Source organism: Oncorhynchus clarkii, chromosome 1 (genome assembly GCF_045791955.1).
Source record: "Oncorhynchus clarkii lewisi isolate Uvic-CL-2024 chromosome 1, UVic_Ocla_1.0, whole genome shotgun sequence".
NCBI classification, from domain to species: domain Eukaryota; kingdom Metazoa; phylum Chordata; class Actinopteri; order Salmoniformes; family Salmonidae; genus Oncorhynchus; species Oncorhynchus clarkii.
The window spans coordinates 65,797,116-65,822,873 of NC_092147.1; the positions used below are offsets into that span (position 1 = coordinate 65,797,116).

General features: G+C 42.8%; 1 protein-coding gene across 1 annotated transcript; it reads left to right on the forward strand.

Annotated features, from left to right (window-relative positions):
• LOC139411044 (phosphorylase, glycogen; brain) lies at positions 1–25,471 on the forward strand. Its single transcript, XM_071156836.1, has 20 exons — positions 1–402; positions 3,329–3,430; positions 5,444–5,522; positions 5,674–5,777; positions 5,857–5,988; positions 6,115–6,226; positions 8,895–8,977; positions 13,129–13,272; positions 14,007–14,099; positions 18,910–19,056; positions 19,380–19,543; positions 19,781–19,895; positions 20,161–20,262; positions 20,427–20,574; positions 21,389–21,447; positions 21,653–21,794; positions 22,617–22,824; positions 23,131–23,265; positions 23,801–23,867; positions 24,392–25,471. The coding sequence occupies exons 1-20, from the start codon at positions 160–162 to the stop codon at positions 24,554–24,556; spliced, it is 2,544 nt and encodes an 847-aa protein (XP_071012937.1). The 5' UTR covers positions 1–159; the 3' UTR covers positions 24,557–25,471.
• Positions 25,472–25,758: the final 287 nt, after the last annotated feature.

A 25,758-nucleotide genomic window follows, 5' to 3' on the forward strand; every position in this document is an offset into this window, starting at 1 on the left:
AATCCAAACTGATAGAATTAAGGGGTGTGTTTCGAGGAAGTTTTTTTTCTTCTAGGAACCAACTGTCTGCAACCAAGGGCTATCAGGCGTGGATCTTCTCAACTCAACTTCTAATCAATTCAAACCTTGCACAAATTCGGGTAGAGTTTATCTGAAGCTATGAGCAGCCCACTGAGTGATCATGAAAAGAGAAAACAGATCAGCGTGCGTGGCATTGCAGGGTTGGGCGATGTCGTAGAAATCAAGAAAAGTTTCAACAGGCATCTTCACTTCACTCTTGTCAAAGATCGCAATGTAGCCACCCCTCGGGATTACTACTTCGCCCTGGCTCACACAGTCAGGGACCACCTCGTTGGGAGATGGATCCGCACTCAGCAATATTATTATGAAAAAGATCCAAAGGTAAAGGCGAAAACATCTCCCGAAAGTATACAGGAAGTGTATGGGATTCGGTTTCCTTGTTACTTTGTTGCACATGCAATGTGTCCAGTTGCATTTTGAAATCAGTGGTTATTTGTATTCTTGGTCTGCTCTTCATGCAAGTTTCTATTTGATTATTCCCAGATGGCCTGTATGTGTAGAAGAGGATACCCAATTTACTGCAATGAGTTGTTTCCATAGACTGTATGAAAAATCATTATTTTGTTCAAAATTGTATCAGCTTCCTAGTGGTGGCTGCAACCTGGTCTCAGAGCATTTCATAATATTCTGTACGTAAATCCGAGACACTTCATTTAGTAAACGTTACTTTTCATATTGTATGTATTAAATTGTGAATGTCCATATTACAATTCATATGATATGTTACGAATTACAATTCATATGATATGTTACGAATTTAGAAAATATAATGTTATGAATTCTAGCATGGTGGCTAACGTTAGCTAGCTGGCTAATGTTAGCTAGGCTAAGGGTTCAGTTTAGAAGTTGGGTTAGGGGAAGGGTTTTATTTTTTTTTAACTAACATGCTAAGAAGTTGCAAAGTAGCTCTAAAAGGTTACTAAAATGCTCAAGTTGTCCATAATGAGATTCAAACTTGCAGCCATCCACCCCGACCAACCACCCTACTTTTGTTTTTGCCATGAACCATCTGTTTTTACCCCTTTTTCTCCCCAATTTCGTGGTATCCAATTGTTGTAGAAGCTACTATCTTGTCTCATCGCTACAACTCCCGTACGGGCTCGGGAGAGACGAAGGTTGAAAATCATGCGTCCTCCGATACACAACCCAACCAAGCTGCACTGCTTCTTAACACAGGCGCATCCAACCCGGAACCATTTGTCTTATGTAACCAATGTAACCAAATCAAACATTACATATCCTACTAATTTGAGTGTCTCGGATTGACATTTTACTATGTTACGTCTAGTCTGAGACCAGGCTGAGTAGTAATTTAACACACCGGTGAATATCTACTTTCAGGCATTCGGCTACCAATAGCATAGCTCTCAAGAACCCAAGTGGGGTATACCCAGTTTACTGCCGGCCCTCCTTAGGTTCTCAGTTGATGGTACTGATCACAACCTGCTCCCTCGCGAAGTACACTCCCGATGCTCTGTTTAATCCCGACGCTCTATCTAAACGCAAATACGCCTCACCTGCGATACGGGGTTGGAAAACTTTTGGAACCTAACTTTCATAGCGAGAAAAAAATATTTAAAATACAAAATATACACTTACTGTGCGAAGCGACACATCCTCCCACCTTGCGCAGGCATTTACATTGGACCATTCCACTTTTCCTGTGTTTCTCAAATACAGCTGAGTGCAACTTTCCTAAACTGCGTACAGTAAAAGTGTATCTTTAGTATTTGAAAAAGTATTTCTTGACTATAAGAAAGTTAGATTCCAAATGTTTCAGAAACTGTATCATGTGCGAGGCGTATTTGCGTTTAGACAAGCGTATTTTGGCAGCATTGAAGCGTCAGTGAAATATAGCCTAGTTATCTTTACTCATTGTGTATTTATTCCTCATGTTATTGTTTTACTATTCTATCACATTTTTTTTCTCTCTCTGCGTTGCTGGGTAGTAAGTAAGCATTTCACTGTTAGTCTACACTTGTTTACGAAGCATTTGACAAATCAAATTTGATTTGATCACCTCAGGCAGCAGACCGCTTTGTGAATAGACTGCATGTATAATGTTTAACATGTACCATCTATTTGAAAGGGCTACCAATAGCCTTTATTATCCAATATCCTGTTCAGTATGCTGGATCATTAAGACAAGACTACAGATGAAGTGTTTTCTTTTTTTATCAGCGTCTACATTTTGTCTGGCAATAGTGAAAGAGCCATGGGCATTTGGTTTGTCTTAATTATTCACTTTATGAATATTTTTTTCAAAATGTAGCTAGAGGTTGTCCATATGTTATTGTGGACATACCCTTTTTACACATCTGTGCATGAACATGCTGGAAACATGCCAGATGTTGCATGACCTGCATCACAGAGTAATGGGCCGGAAAATGTATACACTTCTCTACATTCACTTTTCAACAGGCTTAACAGGCTCTGTCTGCCATAGTCTTCCTTTTTACTTGGAAAGGGAATTATTTGAATTCAGAGAGAGCAATCAATGCAGTACAATCAGTAAAATACCAGCTGCAGTGGTGACAAAGCCAAACCTAAAGATGTCCTCTCTAACAAAGGATTCTACCAATGCACATGATCTGAGACAATGACCAGTTCCAGACCTTATGGGTGTGATGGCTTTGAATGAATAACAGAAAAACCTGTTGGCTTTTCAACCGTGTGTTGTTCAGAGCTAAATTCTTGCATACGGTATATCCCCAAACCATCCATTGTGTGGAACTAAACAGTCCCTCATCTGAGAAATACTTTTTTCCCCTCCTGCTCAGGCAACAATCAAGCTGACACATTTCTTAGCATAGCTTTGCATGGGTTCTGATTCTGAACAGTGCCAATGACCTGATGTTATTGCTTCCTCTCTGGGGGGTGGTGGAGGACTGAGGGGAAATAGTCGGAGCAGTGAATAATCTGAGATGCGTTAGGCTACAAGTGACCGAGTGCTGAGCAGAGGGTCTGCAGTACTGCATGTTGGTGGTTTATGATGTCATGCTGACCCAACTTTGCTCAAGTCTGTAGCACAGATTCTTCAGCTTCTGATGATCTCAAGTTGATTAGCGCCACTGAATGACCGGTCACAAATCTGTGTTGCTACAAAGTTGCTACAAAGTTGCTACAAAGTTGCTACAAAGAGTCATTGTGCCTACAGTATATCATTTTTCCCAAACCGTTTCTTTGACTGTCTACATATCTACATTTCCCGATCTCTGAAATGCTGAAACCAATCTGTCATCTTCAGAGGATCCACTATCTATCATTGGAGTTTTACATGGGTCGGACCCTTCAGAACACCATGATCAATCTGGGCCTGCAGAATGCCTGCGATGAAGCCATCTACCAGGTAAAACCATACACCTGCACTGCCAGTGTCTTTAAAAAATAAAATAAAAACTGTACCTCCTGCCATACAGTCACGATGAAGATGTGGGCCTCAAACTCCCCACGTATCCATCCCTAGTCCAAAATCAGACCTGACTTTGTGTGATGGGCTTATTAGTGTCTCTCCCAGGTACAATGCTTTCATCACCATTGTCACAGTCCAGCTCCAGCACTGACGCTCACTGTGTTCTGACTGGGAGGGGGGGGGGGGGTCGTCATATTACCATTCATCCAATACATGTTTTATAAGCCCTCCCTTTGTTTTAGCTTTCAATGGGCATTTAAAGAGTTTCTTCAATATTTTTTAATGCTTTTTAAGTCACTAGTTCTGAAAGTAGCGCTCTACAGCCAAAAAGTGTTCCCTGAAATTGTGTACCACGTCAATGCAAGCTCTTGTTTTGCTGTGTGTACATCTTGCTAGCTGTCACTCAAATGTTGAGGGGCTGAAGCTCATTGGCTAGATCTCAAACTGCTAGGGGGCTGGCCTACGTGGGGGAACATTTTGGGAAAATGATGCAGCACAGCTTCTAGAAAAACAGTTGCTTTCAAACTAGGGATTTCGTGGCCAATTAAAGTGAGACAGTAATTCTACTCATAGATTATGCATGTTTGAACTACACATTGACACATCCAGCCCAAAACGGGAGGTTTATAAAATACTTAGTCGCCAAAGTTCCAGAGCACGTCTTTAATGCTAGTAGCTGTAACCCTATTTCTCATGATTAAGGTGCCTTTGCCAGTGATGTTTTAGAGACTATCAGTACAGACTGTTTACTGAGGCTGCCTGTCCCAGTATCTGAACGTCAGAGATGTCAACGATGAGTATGACATGTCTCCTCTCTAAAGCCCTGGAAGCTCCGATTTAAACTCACATTAGACAGCTCTGTAAGCGTTATAATGTCAAAATGAGTTAGTTGCTCAGCGAAAATCCATATTTGGTAATAACTAATACATTTACCCCTGTTACGGCCAGGATGTACTTCCAAAAAAGGTCTAAATAAAAATGTACACGCAACCGAAAACATGCCTATTCGGCACCTCCAATTTAAATCTGTTATTACAGTGCAGGTTGGAAGTCTACAACAGCTCAATACATTGGAAGTGCCGAAGATGATGATTTATTTTCCCGGTTGCTTCTATATTTTTATTAAGACCTTTTTTGGAAGTACATACTGGCCGTAACGGGAGTACATTTAAGATAGTTGCTCAGCAAAAATCCATATTTGGTGAATAACTAACACATTTTGACATAACGCTTGCAGAGCTGTCTGAGAGTTTGAATTGGAGCCTCCTTGGGCGATCGAGAGGAGACCCGCCAGACTCGTGGTTGACATCTCTAACTGACAGATACTGGGGCAGAGGCTACCATGCCTCTCGTATAGTTTCTCAGTGTAACATCTGATTAGTAGACCTAGCCAATGTGGTCTCCTCAAAAGCAACATGAGATTTAGACCTAATGTACAGTATCTGTAGCTTTTAACAATCTTCTTGTTCAGGACAGTGAACCCGTTTGTTTGCACTGAGTTAAAAGAGAATCTCCCTATGAAAAACAAGGCATCACAGCCTGCAAGTGTGAGGTCTGTTGGCCACGTTGTGTAGACGAGGAGGCCTACATTGGGAGAGTCAACAGCAGTCGGTTCTCACTCAGTAGAGAAATGTAGGCCTATATTTGTTTTATTTCCTCATTGTTCTTCATTGGAACACAATCTACAAGGAACATGATGTTACAAGTGTATGATAAAAAATAAAATAATACCACACACCAACTAACCTGCAAGTAGGCTACATACTGCTGTGTCTGTATTGCTTAAATTCAAACCTTAACAGTAGGCTTATTAGGACTACTTGTGCTTGAAGTTTCTACAATGCAGACAAGGGTTACTCAAGTTCATGTCAAACTCTATTGGCACCTGATGCTGATGTATGCCTGGGGCTGTATAGGAGATGTTTCTAAGGAGTTCTCTCTGTTGACCAGCTGGGCTTGGACATAGAGGAGCTGGAGGAGATCGAGGAGGATGCTGGCTTGGGGAATGGGGGACTGGGCCGCCTTGCAGGTAAGGCTTTAAACACTCTTTGTCACAAACGCCTTGTGACACTCAGACATTCGAACATGATCTGTGTAAACTCAAACATCTCACCCAATGCAGGCAAATGTAAGTAGAGCATACCATAAGAAATGGACCTTCACACGTTCTTCCATTTCAGCTTGTTTCCTGGACTCCATGGCCTCTCTAGGCCTGGCAGCCTATGGCTATGGTATCCGCTATGAGTTTGGCATCTTTAACCAGAAGATCTCCAATGGCTGGCAGGTAATGGAGCATGGCATTCTTGGTCACATTTAGCGGTTATTGTGATATTGCATCCGTACATATTTTTGTTCCCTCTCAGGTGGAGGAGGCTGATGATTGGCTGCGGTATGGAAACCCGTGGGAGAAGGCTCGTCCAGAGTACATGCTCCCTGTGCATTTCTATGGCCGAGTGGAGCAAACAGCAGAGGGTGTAAAGTGGGTGGACACCCAGGTGAGTCTGTGTACACATACACCATGTGATCCCAGACAAAACATTTGAATCGATCGGCATTTCTCATCTAAATTCTCTTTTTCCCATTTCATTTCTCCTAATACTTTTTTTTTCTTTGTTCCCTAGGTTGTCCTGGCCATGCCTTATGACACTCCTGTGCCTGGATTCAAGAACAACACAGTTAACACCATGAGACTGTGGTCTGCCAAGGCACCTATTGACTTCAACCTGCAGGAATGTACGTCTCCATGCCCATTTTTAGCATAGATCTGTTTAGCTGTTAAGATATACAGTGCCTTGCGAAAGTATTCGGCCCCCTTGAACTTTGCGACCTTTTGCCACATTTCAGGCTTCAAACATAAAGATATAAAACTGTATTTTTTTTGTGAAGAATCAACAACAAGTGGGACACAATCATGAAGTGGAACGACATTTATTGGATATTTCAAACTTTTTTAACAAATCAAAAACTGAACAATTGGGCGTGCAAAATTATTCAGCCCCTTTCCTTTCAGTGCAGCAAACTCTCTCCAGAAGTTCAGTGAGGATCTCTGAATGATCCAATGTTGACCTAAATGACTAATGATGATAAATACAATCCACCTGTGTGTAATCAAGTCTCCGTATAAATGCACCTGCACTGTGATAGTCTCAGAGGTCCGTTAAAAGCGCAGAGAGCATCATGAAGAACAAGGAACACACCAGGCAGGTCCGAGATACTGTTGTGAAGAAGTTTAAAGCCGGATTTGGATACAAAAAGATTTCCCGCCGGATTTGGATACAAAAAGATTTCTTTAAACATCCCAAGGAGCACTGTGCAAGCGATAATATTGAAATGGAAGGAGTATCAGACCACTGCAAATCTACCAAGACCTGGCCGTCCCTCTAAACTTTCAGCTCATACAAGGAGAAGACTGATCAGAGATGCAGCCAAGAGGCCCATGATCACTCTGGATGAACTGCAGAGATCTACAGCTGAGGTGGGAGACTCTGTCCATAGGACAACAATCAGTCGTATATTGCACAAATCTGGCCTTTATGGAAGAGTGGCAAGAAGAAAGCCATTTCTTAAAGATATCCATAAAAAGTGTTGTTTAAAGTTTGCCACAAGCCACCTGGGAGACACACCAAATATGTGGAAGAAGGTGCTCTGGTCAGATGAAACCAAAATGGAACTTTTTGGCAACAATGCAAAACGTTATGTTTGGCGTAAAAGCAACACAGCTGAACACACCATCCCCACTGTCAAACATGGTGGTGGCAGCATCATGGTTTGGGCCTGCTTTTCTTCAGCAGGGACAGGGAAGATGGTTAAAATTGATGGGAAGATGGATGGAGCCAAATACAGGACCATTCTGGAAGAAAACCTGATGGAGTCTGCAAAAGACCTGAGACTGGGACGGAGATTTGTCTTCCAACAAGACAATGATCCAAAACATAAAGCAAAATCTACAATGGAATGGTTCAAAAATAAACATATCCAGGTGTTAGAATGGCCAAGTCAAAGTCCAGACCTGAATCCAATCGAGAATCTGTGGAAAGAACTGAAAACTGCTGTTCACAAATGCTCTCCATCCAACCTCACTGAGCTCGAGCTGTTTTGCAAGGAGGAATGGGAAAAAATTCAGTCTCTCGATGTGCAAAACGGATAGAGACATACCCCAAGCGACTTACAGCTGTAATCGCAGCAAAAGGTGGCGCTACAAAGTATTAACTTAAGGGGGCTGAATCATTTTGCACGCCCAATTTTTCAGTTTTTGATTTGTTAATTTTTTTAAAAATACACTCAGGTGCCTGAAAGACACCTTGCTAGGCCTATGTTAAGAACACGCTAGTCACAATTGATAATGGAAGTTCTATTGCTGTCTATGGGAGCTAATTCATCTCTAGAGAACTGTGGAATGTAGACCTTGAGCCCAGCCTTGAACTGTGAGTCCAGTTTTGCACAGATAGACATTTCTTTTGAGTTTCTAAGGATCTATTTATGGAAAATACATCCAGATTTTTCTTTGTATAATATGTATTACTTACAAAGCCATCTGGCCTGCAGTAGTTCTTATTCTGGGTTCTTGGTTTCTCCTCTTATATGGCAGGTGGACAGAGAGCCAGGGAAATTATGCTAATATAATATCAGGCCAAGATTAATGGGTATTGATGCAAAGAGTGGCAATGGGGGGAGATGGTTACCTTAAAAAAGAAGCTGTTTGGAATACAAAGTGTTGCCCCCTGTACCAACACAATGCCATTGCCCCATTGGTGGGGGAGGGGAGAGGGCAGCCTGCCAACATTACCCATGGATTCGACCCTCTTAGGACATGGAGCTTAGGGCGCTTTCTACGCTGACTGTTTCCAGGAACTCTCTACTGTTGTGCAGAAAATCCTTAATGAAGTTGGCCACGCTCAGCCGAAATAAATTCAACACTGGATCCCATTTCAAATGCTGTGAAATTACATAATACTAAGATGGTGTGGCATTCTCCTAGTGAAGTGATGTGTGTGTGTGGTCTTCCAAGCTGTGTTTAGACGAGCATGAGAGGCAGGTTTGGTTGAGTTAATGTTTACCATGCAAGCATGTGTAGCCATGAGAAACAACTGGGTTCCCTGGGCTCATGTAATCAACGAGTGGTTACAGCAAGGGACAAACCTACAAGTCACATCTCTCGTGACCTTTCTTTCAACCACTACTCAATTGCATTAGGATCAGTTATAAACCCCTTTTTCAAAGTGAGGCGTAGATCATCTATGCTGTTTTATACTGTGTACCTATACTGCTCAGCCACAGCAGGACCCACAACAGCCAAGCTGCCTAAAGTCTTTGAAGAAGAGATTGTCCTCAACCTTGACAGGTTGCTGATGTATAATTTAAATACTGTATCATTTTAAATGGTCCCCTCTCTCTTGTGCAGTCAATGTTGGTGACTACATTGAAGCTGTGTTAGACCGCAACCTGGCTGAGAACATCTCACGCGTCCTCTATCCCAACGACAATGTGAGTATCTATGTAACCCTTACGGAGTAGAGATTACATTCTGCAAGTGCTCAAAGTGAAAATGACCAGCAATAGTGTGTGAGAAAAAGGCATTCACTAGGCCACATGGGGGTGGTGCGTTCTCTCCAGCCATGACCTAATAAGGTCATAAGGGATGTGTTGTGGCGGTGTCTTAGTACAGCATTCAGCGCAATCTCCTCAGTGCTGCAGACTCCGATGTGTAACGTGAAGCACGTCAGCTGTTCAAGTTAGGATGAGGAAACCGCAAGGTTGCTCAACATCTACTGAGAATGGTATTACTCAAGATGCATGTAGATATGTGTAGCATAGTTAGTATGGGTGGAGCAGAGGTCTATGCCTGCCCCAGTTTATCCCTTGGTTAAATAAAAGCAGCATTTGGTAAAAGTTGGATCCACCCGCGCCTCTCATACATACTCCTGCTGTATCTGACATGGTAGTGTGATACAGTGCAGACCCCTTCACTTTTGTCACGTTACAGCCTTGTTTTTAAAATGGATTAAATTGTAAAGAATCCTCATCAATCGACACACAATACTCCACAATGACAAAGCAAAAACAGGTTTTTAGATTTTTTTTGTGCACATAAAAAAAATATATATATATATATAAATAAATAAATAAATATATTAAAAAAACTTTTATTCAGACCTTTTGCTATGATACTCAAAATTGAGCTCAGATGCATCCTGTTTCTACAACTTGGAGTCCACCTGTGGTAAATTCAATTGATTGGAAATTATTTGGAAAGGGGCACACACCTGTTTATATAAGGTCCCCTCAGAGCAAAAACCAAGCAAATCAAATTTTATTGGTCACATACACATGGATAGCAGATATTAATGTGAGTGCAGTGAAATGCTTGTGTTCCTAGTTCAGACAGTGCAGTAATATCTAACAAGTAATCTAACAATTCCCCAACTACCTAATACACACAAATCTAAAGGGGTCAATGAAAATATGTACATATAAATATATGGATGAGTGATGGCCGAGCGGCATAGGCAAGGTGCAATAGATGGTATAAAATACAGTAAATACATATGATATGACTAATGTAAGATATGTAAACATTATTAAAGTGGCATTGTTTAAAGTGACTAGTGATCCATTTATTGAAGTGGCCAGTGATTGGTTCTCAATGTAGGCAGCAGCCTCTGAGTTAGTGATTGCTGTTTTTCAGTCTCTTGGTCCCAGCTTTGATGCAGCTGTACTGACCTCGCCTTCTGGATGGTAGCGGTGTGAACAGGCAGTGGATCGGGTGGTTGTTGTCCTTGATGATCTTTTTGGCCTTCCTATGACTTTGGGTGCTGTGGGTGTCATGGAGGGCAGATAGTTTGCCCCCAGTGATGCGTTGTGCTGACCGCAACACCCTCTGGAGAGCCTTTCAGTTGAGGGTGGTGCTGTTGCCGTACCAGGCTGTGATACAGCCCGACAGGATGATCTCGATTGTGCGTCTAAAAGTTTGTCAGGGTTTTGGATGACAAGCCCAAAATTTTAGCCTCCTGAGGTTGAAGAGGCGCTGTTGCGTGTGGGTGGACCATTTCACTTTGTCTGTGATGTGTACACCGATGAACTTAACTTTCCACCTTCTCCACTGCTGTCCCTTCGATGTAGCTAGGGGGTGCTCCCTCTGCTCTTTCCTGAAGTCCACGATCAGCTCCTTTGTTTTGTTGATCCTGAGTGAGAGGTTGTTTTTCCTGACAAAACTCAGAGGGCCCTCACCACCTCCCTGTAGGCCGTCTCGTCGTTGTTGGTAATCAAGCCCACTACTGTTGTGTCGGCTGCAAACTTAATGATTGAGTTGGAGGCATGCATGGCCACGCAGTCGTGGGTGAACAGGGATTACAGGAGCGGGCTGAGAGCGCACCCTTGTTGGTCCCCAGTGTTGAGGGTCAGCGAAGTGATGTTGTTTCCTACCTTCACCACCTGCGGGCGGCCCGTCAAAGACCAGGACCCAGTTGCACAGGATGGGGTTGAGACCCAGGCCCTCCAGCTTGATGAACTTGGAGGGTACTATGGTGTTGAAGGCTGAGCTGTAGTCAATGAATGGCATTCTTGCATAGGTATTTCTCTTGTCCAGATGGGATAGGGCAGTGTGATGGCGATTGCATCGTCTGTGGACCTGTTGGGGTGGTATGCAAACTGAAGTGGGTCTAGGGTGACCGGTAAGGTGGAGGTGATATAATCCTTGACTAGTCTCTCAAAGCACTTCATGATGAAGAAGTGAGTGCTACGGGGCTGTAGTCATTTAGTTCAGTCATTGTTGCTTTCTTGAAGCATGTGGGGACAGCAGATTGGGATAGGAAGTGATTGAATATGTCCGGAAACACACCAGCCAGCTGGTCTGCCCATTCTCTGAGGATGCGGCTAGGGATGTCGTCTGGACCAGCAATCTTGCTAGTGTTAACACGTTTAAATCTTTACTCGCGTAGGCCTCGGAGGAGGAGGAGGAGGAGGAGGAGGAGGGGGGGGGGGGGGGGTGGTGGTGGTGCAGTCCTTGTTAGTGGGCCGTGACGGTATTATCCTCAAAGCGTGCAAAGGTGTTTAGTTTGTCTGGAAGCGTGATGTCGGTGTCCGTGACGTGGCTGGTTTTCTTTTTGTAGTCTGTGATTTACTGTAGACACGTGTCTCCAGCCGTGTCTCGTGTCTGAGCCATTGAATTGCGACTCCACTTTGTCCCTGTACTGGCATTTTGCTTGTTTGATTGCCTTGTGGAGGGAATAACTACACGGTTCATTTTCAGCCATATTCCCAGAGTATGAAGGAAGTGTCCGTAGAACTCCGAAAAAGGATTGTCGAGTCACAGATCTGGGGAAGGGTACCAAAAAATTTCTGCAGCATTGAAGGTCCCCAAAAATACAGTGGCTTCCGTAATTTTTAAATGGAGGAATTTTGGAACCACCAAGACTCTTCCTAGAGCTGGCGACCAGTCAAACTGAGCAATCGGGGAAGAAGGGCCTTGGTCAGGAAGGTGACCAAGAACCCAATGGTCACTTTGACAGGGCTCCAGTGTTCCTCTGTGGAGAGGGTTGCCCTTTTGGAATGTTCTCCCATCTCTGCAGCACTCTACCAATCAGGCCTTTATGGTAGAGTGGCCAGACAGGAATCTACTTCTCAGTAAATGGCACATGACAGCCCGCTTGGAGTTTGCCAAAAGGCACCTAAAGGATTTTCAGACCAAGATTCTCTTGTCTGATGTAACCAAGATTGAACTATTTGGCCTGAATACCAAGCGTCACGTCTCGAGGAAACCAGGCACCCTCATCACCTGGCCATTCTGATCGCTACGGTGAAGCATGGTGGTGGGAGCATGATGCCATGGGTATGTTTTTCAGCGGCAGGGACTGGGAGATTAGTCCGAATCGAGGCAAAGATGAACGGAGCAAAGTACAGAGCGATCCTTGATGAATACCTGCTCCAGAGGACCTCAGACTGGGGGCTAAGGTTCACCTTCCAACAGGACAACGGCCCTAAGTACACAGCCAAGATAACGCAGGTGTGGCTTCGGGACAAGTCTCTGACTATCCTTGAGGGGCCCAGCCAGAGCCAAGACTTGATACCGGTCTAACATCTCTGGAGAGACCTGAAAAATAGCTGTGCAGCGACGCACCCCATCCAACCTGACAGCTTGAGAGGATCTGCAGAGAAGAATGGGAGAAACTTGCCAAATACAGGTATGCCAAGCTTGAAGCTTGTAGCTTGGCATACCCAAGAAGCCTTGGGGCTGTAATCGCTGCCAAATGTGCTTCAATAAAGTACTGATTAAAGGGTCTGAATACTCATGTAAAAGTGACATTTCAGTTTTGTTTTTTATGCATTTGCAAACATGTCTAAATCTATTTCTGGTTTATCATTATGGGGTATTGAGGGGGGGGGAACAACTATTTAATCCATTTAAGAATACGGCTGTAACGTAACAAAATGTGGGAAAAGTGAAGGGGTCTGAATACCTTCCGAATGCATTGAATATACTATTTATTCACAAGCATTTCACTGCACCTGCGATAACGTCTGCAAATCTGTGTCCGACGCTAAACTGATGCTACGTATTCACCACATGGGGTCAACTTGCCCTTGAGTGATTGCTTTGAGAATAGACTGTGTTATCATTCTAAGGTGTGTGTGCTCAGTTCTTTGAGGGCAAGGAGCTGCGTCTGAAGCAAGAGTACTTTGTGGTGGCCGCCACACTGCAGGACATCATCCGCCGCTTCAAGTCTTCCAAGTTTGGCTGCAGAGACCCTGTCAGGACCTCCTTTGAGACCTTCCCAGAGAAGGTCTTGTATTTCACTATATCCAGTTTTGAGCTGTCAATTGTTTTTTTCTTTGATAAACACAACCTTATTACTGTTCCTCATCCCATACACAACCTTTTAATATTACGCATTTTACAATTAGTACAACCAATTTTTATTTTATTTAACCTTTATTTAACTAGGCATGTCAGTTAAGAACAAAGTATTATTCACGATGACAGCCTACCAAAAGGCTTCCTGCGGGGACGGGCTGGATGTAATTTCAAAAAATAAATAAATATATATATATATATATACACACTGCAACACTACATAAAGAGGGGCCTAAGACAACAGCATAGCATGGCAGCGACACATGAAAACACAGCATGGTAGCAACACAACATGGTAGCAGCACAACATGGTACAAACATTATGGCTACAGACAACAGCACATAGGGCAAGAAGGTAGAGACAACAATACATCATGCAAAGCAGCCACAACTGTCAGTAAGTGTCCATGATTGAGTCTTTGAATGAAGAGATTGAGATGAAACTGTCCAGTTTGAGTGTTTGTTGCAGCTCGTTCCAGTCGCTAGCAGCAGCGACCTAAAAAGACGAGTGACCCAGGGATGTGTGTGCTTTGAGGACCTTTAACAGAATGTGATTGGCAGAACGGGTGTTGTGGAGGATGAGGGCTGCAGTAGATCTCTCAGATAGGGGGGAGTGAGGCCTAAACCATGGCCATGACTGACACTCTCTCCATCCACTGGTAGGTGGCCATCCAGCTGAATGACACCCACCCTGCCTTGGCCATCCCTGAGCTGATGAGGATCCTAGTGGATCTGGAGAAGTTGGACTGGGACAAGGTAACGTATTCTCCCAGGCTAGGGTTGAATGGCGGGAACCCAGTTACCGAGATTTGCCGCCAAAAACTACTCTCTTTACCCGGGATAAATAACTGAGGGAAACCAGTGAATTTTAATACATTTATTTATATCAACAGCATGATGTAAAATGGAACTGTTAAATTATATGTGATGTCTTAAACTTGCTTCTGTGGTCTGCCTGATCAATCATCAACCCTCATGTTGACAGCCCATCTCCGTATGTAGTGCACGTCACAATGCATATAGACCTATCATCTCATGTTTTTTTCTTGTGACAGGTAGGTCTACATCTGCTGCAGCATAGCCTATGATACAGTAATATAAGGACTGAATGCTTAATTTACACATCTCCTTTCGGGCATCCCCTTATTTTTTTATTGTAAAGATGGATATTGTTTTTAATTGCAGCTGCAGTTTTTTTTTTTAAACAGACTATCACTCGAATATTGTTGCGTGAGCAGTCTTTCTCTCTCTCTCCATCAATTCCATCTGAAATGGCATCCAAAATGGATAAACCTGTTGAAGATTGAGAAATATACATTTGAAGTCGGAAGTCTACATACACTTAGGTTGGAGTCATTAAAACTCGTTTTTCAACCACTCCACAAATTTCTTGTCAACAATCTATAGTTTTGGCACGTCAGTTAGGACATCTACTTTGTGCATGACACACACACTTTTTCCAACAATTGTTTACAGACAGATTATTTGGCTTCTAATTCACTAGATCACAATTGCAGTGGGTCAGAAGTTCACATACACTAAGTTGACTGTGGCTTTAAACAGCTTGGAAAATTCCAGAAAGGGATGTCATGGCTTCAAAAGCTTCTGATAGGCTAATTTACATAATTCGAGTCAATTGGAGGTGTACCTGTGGATGCATTTGGGTAAAATCCCTGGCGAAGCCAGAAAAAAAAGCCGTATTACAACCTATGTCTCGTGATAATTGCGTTGTTCGCTCTACAACCTGTTGGTTCATATGCCTTGCGACTGTGAGGTGTGTGTATATTTGTGTATATATATATATATATATATATATATATATACAGTGCCTTGCGAAAGTATTCGGCCCCCTTGAACTTTGCGACCTTTTGCCACATTTCAGGCTTCAAACATAAAGATATAAAACTGTATTTTTTTGTGAAGAATCAACAACAAGTGGGACACAATCATGAAGTGGAACGACATTTATTGGATATTTCAAACTTTTTTAACAAATCAAAAACTGAAAAATTGGGCGTGCAAAATTATTCAGCCCCTTTACTTTCAGTGCAGCAAACTCTCTCCAGAAGTTCAGTGAGGATCTCTGAATGATCCAATGTTGACCTAAATGACTAATGATGATAAAAACAAGCCACCTGTGTGTAATCAAGTCTCCGTATAAATGCACCTGCACTGTTATAGACTAAGAGGTCCGTTAAAAGCGCAGAGAGCATCATGAAGAACAAGGAACACACCAGGCAGGTCCGAGATACTGTTGTGAAGAAGTTTAAAGCCGGATTTGGATACAAAAAGATTTCCCGCCGGATTTGGATACAAAAAGATTTCCCAAGCTTTAAACATCCCAAGGAGCACTGTGCAAGCGATAATATTGAAATGGAAGGAGTATCAGACCACTGCAAATCTACCAAGACCTGGCCGTCCCTCTAAACTTTCAGCTCATACAAGGAGAAGACTGATCAGAGATGCAGCCAAGAGGCCCATGATCACTCTGGATGAACTGCAGAGATCTACAGCTGAGGTGGGAGACTCTGTCCATAGGACAACAATCAGTCTTATATTGCACAAATCTGGCCTTTATGGAAGAGTGGCAAGAAGAAAGCCATTTCTTAAAGATATCCATAAAAAGTGTTGTTTAAAGTTTGCCACAAGCCACCTGGGAGACACACCAAACATGTGGAAGAAGGTGCTCTGGTCAGATGAAACCAAAATTGAACTTTTTGGCAACAATACAAAACGTTATGTTTGGCGTAACAGCTGAACACACCATCCCCACTGTCAAACATGGTGGTGGCAGCATCATGGTTTGGGCCTGCTTTTCTTCAGCAGGGACAGGGAAGATGGTTAAAATTGATGGGAAGATGGATGGAGCCAAATACTGGACCATTCTGGAAGAAAACCTGATGGAGTCTGCAAAAGACCTGAGACTGGGACGGAGATTTGTCTTCCAACAAGACAATGATCCAAAACATAAAGCAAAATCTACAATGGAATGGTTCAAAAATAAACATATCCAGGTGTTAGAATGGCCAAGTCAAAGTCCAGACCTGAATCCAATCGAGAATCTGTGGAAAGAACTGAAAACTGCTGTTCACAAATGCTCTCCATCCAACCTCACTGAGCTCGAGCTGTTTTGCAAGGAGGAATGGGTAAAAAATTCAGTCTCTCAATGTGCAAAACTGATAGAGACATACCCCAAGCGACTTACAGCTGTAATCGCAGCAAAAGGTGGCGCTACAAAGTATTAACTTAAGGGGGCTGAATAATTTTGCACGCCCAATTTTTCAGTTTTTGATTTGTTAAAAAAGTTTGAAATATCCAATAAATGTCGTTCCACTTTATGATTGTGTCCCACTTGTTGTTGATTCTTCACAAAAAAATACAGTTTTATATCTTTATGTTTGAAGCCTGAAATGTGGCAAAAGGTCGCAAAGTTCAAGGGGGCCGAATACTTTCGCAAGGCACTGTGTATATATATCTATATCTTTCAGAAGTGCCAAGACAATAAGAAGACAGTGGCAGAATGAGTTACACCACACATTTTTGTTTCATCACAAAACCGGAGAGCCAACATATTGCATGTAACAAGCATTTACATTACCTTCAGCACGGTCAAGCAAGTTTGATTCCGATATTTTCGGACCACTAAGCAACTATTGATTTAGAACCACAGAGAGTCACCCCAAGTCGCAAGGAAAACAGGAGCTGCCTCCATTAATCCAGCACCATTTCAACATAATCAGATCACCTCTGCTTAGTGACAACTAAAAGTGACAACTAGAAGAATCCAAAAACAATTTAGTCCTATCAATGTAGGATAAATATAATGTGGCTATCCATGGTTCTGATTTCTGTGCAAGTGACTGCGTGTGCGTACACATTTGTGCAAGTAGAAAAAACATGTTGACTCGGCTTACTTGTAGAGAAATGCCAATGCCACCTTCTTCTCTTTCATGTTGACAAAACAGTCCATCACTCTGTCAGTACATGCTTTTATTTTCTGTTGTCCTAGGCTACCTGACTAAAATGCTTGCTCGCTAGCCTAACTTCTTGTCATGGGCACCCCTAGCTAGTTAACATTAGCCTTCTACATATTGAACTTCCATCCTCTCAGGCCAGGGGAACAATAAATAAATGAATGAATGATTGGATCAGAATCCCTATACCCATCCATGGCTAATTTAGGAAAGGGCCAATTTCAGCTAGCTTGCTAGCTAGCCCCCGGAGGACAACAACACAACAAGATGCAACAATTCAAGATGTTTCTGTCAATGACATATGCTCTCAATGCGATTTGAAAGGAATGACACCAAATCCAAACTGTCTTCTCTTGACACTTTTTTTACTTTATTTATTTTTTGGTGCGACAGGACCATTCACAGTTGAGTTTACTCGGTTTAGCGCAACGCTGATTGGCTATTTTTGTGGGGGGTTTTTTAATCAAGGGAGGCCAAATCCTCGCTGGCTTCTATTGCATTTGCATTCAATGATACGGGCCTCAACAATGTCATAAATATTTGGACCAGACAACATCAGATGGAAACCTACAGACAGAGGGGCGCTGTTTAATTCACTCAATGCTTTCTCCGGTGAGATACATTCAGCCATTTGCGAGTTGAAGGAAAATTATGAAACACAGAGAGACTAAATATAAATGAGTCTCTCTCATGATTTGTTTTTTTCTTAGTAATTTGTTTTGGGAAGCCTGGCTTCCTTTGGCACCCATGAATACACACCATGGTTTATTTACCCAAGAGAGCATATAGCTATCTACATCTATGGGCTTTCATGTTTTTCTGTCGTACGTAGCCTATATATCATATATGTATTGGATAACGGCACAATCGCTTGGGATTTAAAAATGTATTTTTAATGTAGGGCTCATAGAATGTATTTAATGAAAGGGTCATCAGGCTTGATCAAAGCTCTAATCAAATCCAGACATAGGCCTATTTATATGCTTTTGAAGGATACTTCAGGTTTTGGCGGGAAATACCGGGTTACCCGTGAGAAAAGGGATTTTATTCTCAGGATGGATCAGTTGTAAAGTACTGGGAAAATATTAAACCCTATCCCAGGCCTGGCACTCACTATGACAAACCGTACCAAGTGAGATGGCTGTGTAGATGGTAGGACTGCTTAGGTGTGGGACTGTGTCCCAGTATGAACTCTGGTTGAACTGGAAACCAGAGCTGTTATGGGGCAGCATTGTTTGAGCAGGGTGGTTTTGCCAAGTCATCGTGACACCGTAACTGAACGGATCCAGCGTGTTGAGCTTGGGTGGAGCCTGTGTATTGGGCAATGCTTCCCTCAGGGAAAACTTCCTTCAACTTGAAGAAATAATACAGTTAGCTAGGAATCACCATGTATATCAATCAATCTGTTACATTGTACAGTACATGCAATTTCCATTGTACATGTATATGTACAGTATTAGTTATTTATCTTAATCAAATTAACAAACATGTTTTGTGATTGAACTGATTCGGATGCACTTTTATTGTATAGACATTGTTGACCTGCGATGCCTTTTCTCTTCTCTCCTTACTCCGTCCCCTGTGTGTTCCAGGCTTGGGAGGTGACGCGTCAGACCTGTGCCTACACCAACCACACCGTCCTGCCTGAGGCCCTGGAGCGCTGGCCCATCAACCTGTTTGAGAAGCTGCTGCCTCGCCACCTGCAGATCATCTATGAGATCAACCACCTCCACCTCCAAGTAAGCCCTCTGTGTCCACTCACTGTCTCGGGACAAAGGAGGCTGATTTCTGCTGCTCTGAAATGGGAGATATTATCATTAATCTCGACTTGGTACGTGCTTATGATACTGGGTGCTTGAACAAGCTTATCCAGAGTGTGGATATTTTTCTGTGCTCTGAAGGATCCCCCCTCCTCCCCTCCTTTTTGAGTGCCGTCTTGTTTCTTTCCACAGATCTGAGCTCAGTGTAACTTTACCTTTTATATTAGTAATCAGCAGCACACAAATGCAAGTTGGGACTATATGTCTGCGTACTTATGAGTTGATTCTCTGTGCCCTCTCAGAGGATCGCTGCCATGTTCCCAGGGGACCATGACCGTCTGAGGAGGATGTCCCTGATCGAGGAGGGAGACCCCAAGAGGATCAACATGGCCCACTTGTGTGTGGTGGGCTCCCACGCTGTCAACGGGGTCGCCCGGATCCACTCTGAAATCGTCAAGAACACTGTGTTAGTGTTTGACCTGAGTTCACGTTTGATTATGAAATAAGTCTTACCAAAATAGGTGGTGATGGTGGCAGCTTTACATGAAACAATTTCCAGGCAAACCTGGAGTATTGTTTTATTAGCTTTCCAGCGACGTTGACATTCCTGTTGTGTTGAACGAGTCTATCAGAAAGACATCCACTGATCAACTAACTTGTTGTGTGCCTGATATATTGTTGTTGTATGTCTCTCTGTCCTCAGTTTCAAGGACTTCTATGAGGTGGAGCCAGAGAAGTTCCAGAACAAGACCAATGGTATCACTCCTCGCCGCTGGCTGCTGCTGTGTAACCCAGGCCTGGCTGACCTCATCGCTGAGGTAACAGATTTGTACAGAGCTAGAGTACAGAGTACCTCTGAGTGTCTTTTTTTTTGGTGCTACCTGCTGGGGAATGAACCTCATTGTGGGTTAGTAGTCCTGCACACCCAATGAACTAATGTCTACCCTTTGTTGTGTTGACACTGATCGGTATGTGGTTATTCAAGACCACAAAAGTCTCTGCACACTGTGTCCACATGCTCAAATTCAATTATATGACTATGGTAACTATTTATGCTTTCATGCTTTTTTGTTTTCACTGTAGAAAATTGGAGATGACTTCTTGACAGACCTCTTCCAGCTGAGGAAACTACTGGACTTCATTGATGAAGATGCTTTCATTTGTGACATCGCCAATGTAAAACAGGTAGCTGCTCATTCAGTTCCACGTTCTTAACATCTCAACCCATTATTTCTTTCTCCCATAAACACAAGAATATAGAGTTGATACAATCTGGTGTTGTGGCCAGTCTTGGGGAACCCCGTTTGAATTATTTCTCCACCTTTAAATCCACCTCTGTATTATTACAGGAGAACAAGCAGAAGTTTGCAGCCTACCTGGAGAAGGAGTATGAGGTGAAGATCAACCCTGAGTCCATCTTTGACATCCATGTGAAGAGAATCCATGAGTACAAGAGACAACTGCTCAACGTCCTCCACATCATCACCTTCTACAACCGTAAGAGCTCCTCCACACCTCATAATATGGGGTGATGTTAGTGCCAACAGAAATCTCATACTTCAAACAACTGCACAGTGGAGACTGGTTGCACAGCCAGCACTTTCAGCAACCCAAAGGGCTCAGTGTTTTAAATCCCTAATGATTTAAGGCTCCTGAGTGGCGCAGCTCGGTCTGGAGGCGTCACTACAGACCCTGGTTCGATCCCGGGCTGTTTCACAACCGGCCATGACCGGGAGTCCCATAGGGCGGCGCAAAATTGGCCCAGTGTCATGCGGGTTAGGGGAAGGTTTGGCTGGGGTAGGCCGTCCATTGTAAATAAGAATTTGTTCTTAACTGACTTGCCTAGTTAAATAAAAAAATCTAAACACATTTAATTCAGGCAACTTCTATTGAGTAAATCGTTAGACAAAAATCTGTTCATGGTGGCAATGAAAGCCCACTGCTGTTTGTATAGTAATCTCTAGTGACACACTGTCATTTTGGTTCTGGGCAATTTGGACAGAGATCCCAGTAGTAGGTGTACACTGCCCTCTGGCTGTGGAACCGTTTTTTAATTTAAATTTAATTTAACATTTTATTAAGCTACAATGACGACCTACCCCGGCCAAACCCTAACTCGGACAATGCTGGGCCAATTGTGCGCCGCCCAATGGGACTCAATCAAGGCCGGTTGTAATACAGCCTGGAATCGAACCAGGGTCTGTAGTGACGCCTCTAGCACTGAGATGCAGTGCCTTAGACCGTTGCGCCACTTGGGATCCCAGTTAACTGAGCTTAGGGAAATGGAGTAAATTATAATATTTCTCTACAGGGATTAAAAAGGACCCCTCTAAACACTTTGTTCCCAGGACTGTGATAATTGGAGGAAAGGTATGTAGCTAGACATCTGAGGTATATGACACAATCAGTCACCATGGAAATAGTATTTTGAAAATGAAATGTTATAACTGATCTGTTGACTTGTTTGTGATACTTTATATTCGATGTAAGATGAGTTAGTCATTCAGACATATATATATATATATATATTTTTCCTCATCAATATCCAACTGTTGACGCTGTCCTCTCTACCCAGGCTGCACCTGGCTACCACATGGCCAAAATGATCATCAAGCTGATCACGGCGGTGGGCCAGGTGATCAACAACGACCCGGTGGTGGGGGACAGGTTAAAGGTCATCTACCTTGAGAACTACAGGGTCTCCCTAGCAGAGAAAGGTGAGAGGATGGTTTGTCCAAGGATTCACAGATGGCTTCCTTTCCTCATGTCCTCTCCTTTATGACCATCAATATGGAAGGACTTGATGGGTGTGAGGAATAGGGTTCAATCCTATCTAGTCCTGTCTGCTATCATTGAAGGAAAGAGAGGCTACTGAGAATGGAACCCGAATCCTGTTTGTATGGCGCTATGGTTTGGACAGCTGTTTTTACGTCAATGTTTTAATGTTGTTCTACAGTATGTCTACATGTTACTGGGTAGCAGTGGTGGAAAAAGTACCCAATTGTCATATTTGAGTAAAAGTAGATGCCTTAATAGAAAATGACTCAGGTAAAAGTCACCCAGTAAAATACCACTTAAGTGGAAGTCTAAAAGTAATTGGTTTTAAATATACTTAAGTATCAAAAGTGACAGTATAAATCATTTCACCTTCCTTAAATTAAGCAAACCAGACGGCACCTTTTTCTTGTTTTAATTTATGGATAGCTAGGGGCACAATCCAACAACACTCAGACATAATTTCTAAATTAAGGATTTGTGTTTAGTGAGTCCACCAGATAAGAGGCAGTAGAGATGCTCTCTGATGTGTGTGAATTGGACCATTTTCCTGTCCTGCTAAGCATTCAAATAGTAACGAGTACGTACAATGTTTTGTTTAGGAATGTATTGAAGTAAAAGTTGTCAAAAATATAAATACCCCCCAAAACGACTTAAGTAGTACTTTAAAGTATTTTTACTTCAGTACTTTACACCACTGCTGGGTAGGATATACCTAGTATGTTTGTTGTTAAGCCCTTCCCTCTCCCTGCTGTATGTTCCAGTGATCCCTGCAGCTGACTTATCAGAACAGATCTCCACAGCGGGAACAGAGGCCTCTGGCACTGGCAACATGAAGTTCATGCTGAACGGAGCGCTCACCATCGGCACCATGGACGGCGCCAACGTAGAGATGGCTGAGGAGGCCGGAGAGGAGAACCTCTTCATCTTCGGCATGAGGGTAGAGGATGTGGATGCCATGGACAAAACAGGGTGAGGAAGAGCTGACTGGATTGGTGTCAGAATGAATGGGACTTGTCATAGACTTAGAAATAAGCGACGCAGAGCAACGGCAAACGTGTGCTCTTATAAACTGGACGGTAGACATTTCCCTGTTCATATTATAGGGATATTTCACCCAAATTACAAAATGACAAATCAGTTTTGGTACCAAAAATCAATATGTAATTTTGCTGAACTGTCGTTTTAACAGTCAAGATAACAAGGCAAATATTTACCCTGTAATGTTTAGCCATCATAAGGATAACCTTGCAACCTTCAAACAATGTATCTGCCCAGGTACAACGCCAGGGAGTACTACGAGCGTCTATCAGAGCTGAGGCAGGTGATAGATCAGATCCAGACTGGCTACTTCAGTCCCAAAGAGCATGAGCTCTTCAAGGATGTGGTGAACATGCTGATGAACCACGACAGGTAAGCAGAATAACAGCAGTGTTGTTGACATATCAGTGTTATTAGCACATTGTCAGCTCTTCAGAATGCAAGGATGAACTGACCTTGCTTGTTGCTGTTAGCCCATTTTTGTTTGGTCCCCCCCCAAGTTTTCTGAGCTAAACATGTATTAATTGTTGGACATAAGACTGTAAAAACACCAGAAAATTCACTCCAAGTGATTTTTTAATTTTGTAAATCTGTTCCAAAGTACTCCCACGCAAAATAGAGAGGGATATGTGATCGTGTACAAATGTAAGCAATGTTTGAAATTATTGTTTTAGTCAAATATTATATCAGTTGGGCTTTTTGCGTTCAATTTGTAAATTATTTGTAATTATGTTCCGGCCTCCTGACCATGCGCTCAAGAAAGACATTGTCCTTCCGCTGAATCTAGTTGACGATCCCTACAATAGGATACTTGATCACTGTTTTATTATCTGAAATGTATGTGGTATCTCTACGTTTTAAAAACCTAAGAACTAATTTGTCACTCTGCATCGCTTCCTCACCTCAGGTTCAAAGTGTTTGCTGACTATGAGGCCTACATCACTTGCCAAGATCGAGTCAATGAGCTATACAAGGTGGGCTATGTGTAATGGATTTCATACCTTGAAGAACAGTTCTTGCACACTTCTGTCTATTTGAGCCTGAGATGTCTGGCCCTTACGTTGACAGTTTTAGTAAGTCCACCAGGGGGTGCTGTCTGATATGGCTCTGTCTACCTTTATACCAACAAAAACTGCAAAGCCATCTCTCTCTCTACCATTGGGAGGTCAGGGCAGTCAGCATGTCACGTTTACCTGTCAGCAGCCCAGTCCTGGTGTTGTGTTACCGTCTCATGTCTTTAGTCTCATTAACAGCTGGGGCTCCTGTTGCACTCGACGGTTGGGTTGTCACAAAGTGCAACAATTTACAGCAAACCCCAGCACCCCCATTAGCTGCTTCTATTACCAATTCCCCATGTGGTTGCTGAATTACCACATCCGTTACAATCGTGTAGACCTACAATTGTCTGTGTACTCGCCGTAATCATACTAGACAAAACAAGAAGACAGTCGTTTGTGGCCGACATTTTGATTGAGCTTCCCAATTGTTTTCTTTTCAGAACCCTAAAGAGTGGACAAGAACAGTGATTCGAAACATCGCGGGTTCCGGCAAGTTCTCCAGCGACCGAACCATCAGTGAGTACGCCCGGGATATCTGGGGCGTGGAGCCCTCCGATGTGAAGATCCCACCCCCCAACGAGCCCCCTGTTGAATCCCACAAATGAGGAGCCCGCCTTCACTCTCCAGTTAGGAGAGAAGTGCTTGTGTTACTTCTCCTCGCTGTAGGTCATAGCCCACCCATTACCACATTGCAGCGATGGGGTTCGAGTCGGAGGCAGATCGCATGTACAACGTCTAAACAGCCAAACGAAGCGTGTTTGAATCTAGCCTCTGCTTACTATTACTCCTGCTAGTCTTTGACTCCACCATGTGCACGTATACTGTAGATGCCAATCCCAGTTGATCAGTAATGACCATACAGTTTACACTGCTGAATATGATTGGTCTATTACTGCCTCGGAATAGTCAACCAAAAATAACACATTTTGTTTGCTACTAAGACTTGTAATGGGAATTTTGTTTTAATCATCACTGACAAAGCATTGCATTTCAGAGTTATAGAATGTGTACTGTGATATTTTCCTCTATATGTAAAGTAAGTGCCTGGTCATTAATGTACCAATTTTGGACCATAGCATTCATAAGAGAGAGAAACAATTATCTAGAAGCAAGTGCCTGGACAAAAGTTGTAACATGCCATTGGTCTAATGGAACGTTTTGTACAATTCTACTGTATTTGATTTGAAAATGTGTAGTATACAGCTTGGCGAAACAGTTCTGATGCTTCACTATGTCCCTTATTAGGAAAACCATGCTCAGTGGCCTGTTAGAACACTCCCACTTCAGAGATTATGGAGCAGCTGTCACCACAAATGGCCTTGGCGTGACTTCTGAATTGAGATGGCTACTGTATGAGTATAATCTATATTTCAGTAGCATCACTTAATGCAGCTTAAATGTACTTCAAACAAAAAGCATATGCTGTTTCTCAGTAACTACCTTTTTTTAATCCTTCAATAAGTACTGTATCACTTGTCACCGCAATCACGTTCATATTATTAAATGTGTTTTTTTTGTGATTTATAGTGAGAATATCATTCTACATTTGAGTATTTATTTAATTTTACCTTGGCAAGTCAATTAAGAACAAATTCTTATTTTCAATGACGGCCTAGGTTAACTGCCTGTTCAGGGGCAGAACGACAGATTTGTACCTTGTCAGCTCGGGGGTTTGAACTTGCAACCTTCCGATTACTAGTCCAACACTCTAACCACTAGGCTACCCTGCCGTATAGGGATCCTTAGGTAAATAGTCAAACTGCAGTGGCAGCCTGTTGTGGTCTGCCATGTCTCTGCATCTGGCTTG